General features: G+C 48.6%; 1 protein-coding gene across 1 annotated transcript in view; it reads right to left on the reverse strand.

Moving 5' to 3' along the window:
* Positions 1-3784, reverse strand: part of zgc:158376 (uncharacterized protein LOC100101643 homolog) — a 13126-nt gene extending 9342 nt beyond the window's left edge. Inside the window, exons 1-2 of the mRNA XM_037688643.1 lie at positions 3349-3784; positions 985-1185 (exon numbers count right to left, since the gene is read on the reverse strand). Of these exons, the coding sequence (XP_037544571.1) occupies positions 985-1170 (186 nt within the window). The 5' untranslated portion in view covers positions 1171-1185; positions 3349-3784. The remainder of the gene's footprint in view (positions 1-984; positions 1186-3348) is intronic.
* Between the last annotated feature and the right edge of the window lie 988 nt (positions 3785-4772).

A 4772-nucleotide genomic window follows, 5' to 3' on the forward strand; every position in this document is an offset into this window, starting at 1 on the left:
AAAAAAAAAAAAAGTAAATTATATATATTTACAATATGTAAATCAAAATCCAGTTAAATAATTGTGTCATTGTGAATCCCCCCCCCCCCCCCCCCCCCGGATAAATGAGTGCATCTCCTCCTGAGCTGTAGGAGCAGCGCCTCCTTCCTCACCACACTGATGGATCAAAGCCAACTCCAGCTCAATCGCAGCACCGGCAACATCCTCCGGTTGCCACGGAAACCCAGCAACGTCGCCTGCTGGGCTCCAGCTCGCACTGATGCTATTTGAAGACTCGACACACAAACACACACAAACACACCTTCAGAGATGAGCGTGTGACTCTGTGAGGACCAGAAGACTTCACAGAGGGATGGACCCGGCACCAGGGTTCTGGTCCAGTCCTCACAAACGCTGCAGAGTCTGAAGGTGTGTGGAGGGTTATCTGAGCTGTTTGTTTTAGTTCAACTCTTAACATGACCCAGTTCTGACCAGGCCCAGAACCAGTCAGGAAGACAAGTTCTGTTAAACCAACTGAGGCTTAAAAAAAACAGCAAACTTTGGTTGGAATAAATCCGAACTACCGGGGCCGTTGAGCCTGGACCAGCTGATCTGTAGTTTAGGTCAAGTCTGGTTTGTTCCAGTGTTAAGCCGGTCCAGGTCCAGGTGTTAACCCAGTGTTTTTGGTCAAACCCTGAAAACGACACTCTGATCTGTTGGCACTCAGAGTCTGAGTCGGGGATGACCCTCAGCTACTACCATGTCAAACTTTAGCTCAGTGTTTTTTAAATTCTCTGAGTTTGAAATATTTTTGTGGAAACTAAGGTGAACCAACTGTGGCAGCCATCTTGCTTCAGGTTGTTTTGGTCCAGTGATGGCCTTCTGAAAGTTTCATTAAAATCTGTCGAGTCGCTCACGAGGCATTAAACTATCCTGACCCTAAACGCCAAAACCCCCACATGCCCCGCCCCCTGCTCTGTGTGTGTGTGTGTGTGAGGGGCTCACCGCCGTGCACTGCCTCAGCAGGCAGGACTGCTTCATCCGGCCGGGCCCTCCGAACTTCTTCATGTCCTTACAGAAGTGGCACTCTCCGCACTCCGTCCTCATGCAGGCCTGGCAGCGCCGGCACCGGGTCCGCCTGCGCCTCGCGCCGCCGCCAGCCCCCCCGCCCAGCGCCTTACTGCCCGACATCCCCGAACAAGTCAGCTGGAGACAGGAAGACGAGACACTTGGTTGGTGGGATCCATCAGAGCGGCGTGTTAAGCCCCCTCAGACTGCAAAAAAGATGAATCAGACATGGCTCTGCTTCACACCGGTTCGTTTTTACCCTCACAGACGTCACACTCTCACTTAAAGGTTTCTGAATAAACTGTTTGAGAGGACACGCCATGTGACGTGCACAGACTGGGTAGAAACCAGCACACTCCTTCAGCTCCTCAGTGTCAGAAATTCATGCTGCATTCAAGGCCTGGAGGAAAGCTGGGACATCTAAGTCGTTACCTGTTAATTACAAACGCACTCAGTGAGGCTGAAGAATTATTAATAAATGGTATCAGTTATTATGAGACGTCTGTTGTAACAAACAGCAGTCGTGTTGTTTCTGCAGCCCCACATCATGACACCCCCCTCCATGCTTCACTGTCAGGATGGTCCAAGTGGGAGTCCACCTGAGGTCTGTGTGATCCTCAGGGAGGTCTTCAGGGTCCAAGCTGAAGAACACCCAGAGTTTAAATAAAGACCCGCTCTGATGGGCAGAGCTTCAGCTCATTCTGACGGGCTGCAACCACGATGTTCTGATGGGTTGATGCGGGCCTCATGATGACAGGGGGAATAAATGAAGACTTCTGATTGGATGCTGCTTCAGGTGACGCTGGTGTTTCTGGAAACTCCAGCTGCTGACTGAGACCAGGCCTAAAGGTGAAGTAAGGCCGACTGCAGCGGCGTTAGACCCGAACGTTCGTTAATGTTCATGTCGTGTCTCTGCAGACGTGTCTGTTCGTTTTAAAAACTTTTAACGTTTCACTGAATTTGGAGCAACTTTGTGGATAAAAGTGAAATTTAAAACGTGAAAAAATAAGAATGGTTTTTAACAAAAATCTGAATCTAAAACTAAACATGAAATATGTTTTCAGGAGAATCCAAAAAGAAATGCTGAAAGATGTCCAACAGGAAGCAGGTCAGTTACAGAGAACGTGGACAGACCCGAGCATCATCAGAACCGGACCTTGGACCATCGCTGTGCGAAACGGGTCAGGCTTATGATGGAAACCTTTGAGCAGGAAACACGTTCAGGAGCGTCAGAGATCACAGAAACTCCCCAACACGATCCAAACGGGTCGTCTGTTCTTACAACGCTCCGAGACAAAGTGTTCTGATGAACACAAACCTAAAGTTTCCTTTGAGAACTCATGTTCCAGAACCAGAGGGGAGGAACGTCCAGCACCTTTGAAGGTTTTGTGTCTGTGAGCTGATGGATCAGAACAGAGTGCCTTCATCCTGCAGCCATTGAAACGTTTAATTAGAAAAGTTCTGGGGCTGAACGGACCCGGCTGCAGTCCAAAACTTCAGCCCAATCATGACAGACAAGAAAAGCTAGAACCCTCCCTCAAGAAAAGGACAAGTCTTCTCCTAAAGGTCCATCAGCGGTTCTCCTCAACTCCTGAACCGTCCCAGCAGAACCGAGTGGAGCTGAGCTGAGGTCACAGGTCATGGTTTGAATCTTGTCTGCTTCACAGAAACATGAAGAACTTTACAACCTTCACTTCCTGTTTACTATCTCAACCCACAGAATCTGCTTCAATGGACCTGAAGGTCCGAACTGCTTCGGTTCTGAAGAAGGCAGCTGAAGGGACCGATTATTCCAGCTGTTCTCTGCTCACCAGATGTTCTGGTGTTGGTTTCAGCTGATTCATCAGCAGAAAGCAGCCCAGCTCAGGTGTTTTCAGGTAACTCAGTGCAACATCTGGATTTGGAGCTGGAAACAGACAGATGTTCTTCAGCTGTTTTCACTTCCTCGTGTCTTAACTGGATTAGCAGCAGAGGAGCTCCAGCAGCAGTATTGATGAACGCCTGCGTTAGCCTAAAGGCTAACAGCCACAGCTGTCACAGTTACTTGTATTCAGTCACCTGCGGCGGCTGCACGCGCTGTAATGTGCCAGTGAAACTACCCACCACACCTGTATGGCACCACATCCATCCCCACAGCCCCACACCTGGAGCAAAAGCAGCGACAGGCGTGCTAACGTGTTAGCATGCTAGCAGCTCGTCCGCCCCCTGCGCTCGCTTCCTCCTTCAGTATCCCGGCGTTGGGGCGCAGCGGGCGGGCAGCACCCGGCCGCGGACACGCGCCCACGCACGGCGGCCTCTCACCTCTTCCTATCGGCTCGCATGCTCCTCGTTCGATCATCAGAATCGGTTCCAGCCCCAGTTAGCCGTTAGCTTCAGCTCAGCGCTTCCTTGTTTGTTCCTCCGCCGGGCTGCTGCTCTCCGCTCCGGGCTGCTTCATCTGCGTCCCATCGCTCCTCCGGACTCCGGGGTCGGGCCAGCCTCGCGGACCGCGCGGGTTCGGAACGTCTCGATTACCAAACGGATCGATCGGGATGAGGTGAAGGGCGCAAAGCCGCTGGATGAGTCGTGCCCATTCACTCCCCTCTCTCCGTCCGTCTGCAGTGCGAGTCTGCCTCCCTCTCTCCCCTCTGCACGTTCTCCTCCTCTTCCTCCCGCGAGGCTTCAGAAGAACGCACTCAAACACTCACAAAAACACACACAACATCCAAACGCCTCACTCTCACTCAGATACACGCTCACGTGTAACCCTCCGCAGGAACTAGTCCCCGCGTAGTAACATGCGTACAGAGCCGAGCGCTGCGCGCGGCTTTTGTTCTCGTGTCTATTGTGTGGCGCTGGCTGCGTGTCGTGCGTGATGTGGATCTTTTCTGTTGCCGCTCTGCCGCGAGACGCATTTCACCTCCTTCATTACATCACACAGGTGACTGCAGGTGCCGCTTCACCCTCCGAGCGCGAGGGAAAAATTAAAATCCAATAAATAAATAAATAAACCCAGCAAATAAAACACGGACGGGACTGCGCATGCCCCACCTCTGCGTAGTGACGTCATGGCACAGAACTGGATTTTGGGTGATGTAGTTTAATCAAATTTTAGCAAGCTATATATTTTGCAGCATACCACTTTAATTATAAAGCACTTAAAACAGCAACAAGGCCGACCAAAGTGCTGTACAGAATAAACAAAACAAGCAAAGCACACAGGATAAAATACAAAGATCCACAGAGGTAACTAAATGACAAAAATTATAGAAGTTAAAATCAACTCACACAGTGTCAAAAGCCTGGGAATAAAAGTGGGTATTTAAGTGAGACTTAAAAACAGTGATAGAGGGAGCCTGCCTGACATGCAGTATATCTGATACGGTAAAATCTTAATCAAATATATTGAAGTGACAACGATAACACAATACAGAAAGGAATACACACCTTAAAGGAATATAAACACGTTTGTTTTATTCAAACCTAGATTTAAAGCTGATAAAAAGGGATTTTATTAATTACAAAAAAAGTATGTGCAAACAGAATTGCCACAAAATAAAATCAACTAAATAAAATGCAATAAACTAATAAAAATCCCATCACTACTTTAGGCATTAAGAGTTTAAAATATAAGACTTTAAAGGAAAGTAAAAAGAAACACAAACTCTTCTATAAAAAAATCTGTTTTCAGATTACTCTGAATTTGCTGTAAAAGCAAACAATCTGATTAACTCAAAATATTCACA

Source organism: Nematolebias whitei, chromosome 15, assembly GCF_014905685.2.
Source record: "Nematolebias whitei isolate Nwh7 chromosome 15, NemWhi1, whole genome shotgun sequence".
In the NCBI taxonomy this organism is placed as follows: Eukaryota; Metazoa; Chordata; class Actinopteri; order Cyprinodontiformes; family Rivulidae; genus Nematolebias; species Nematolebias whitei.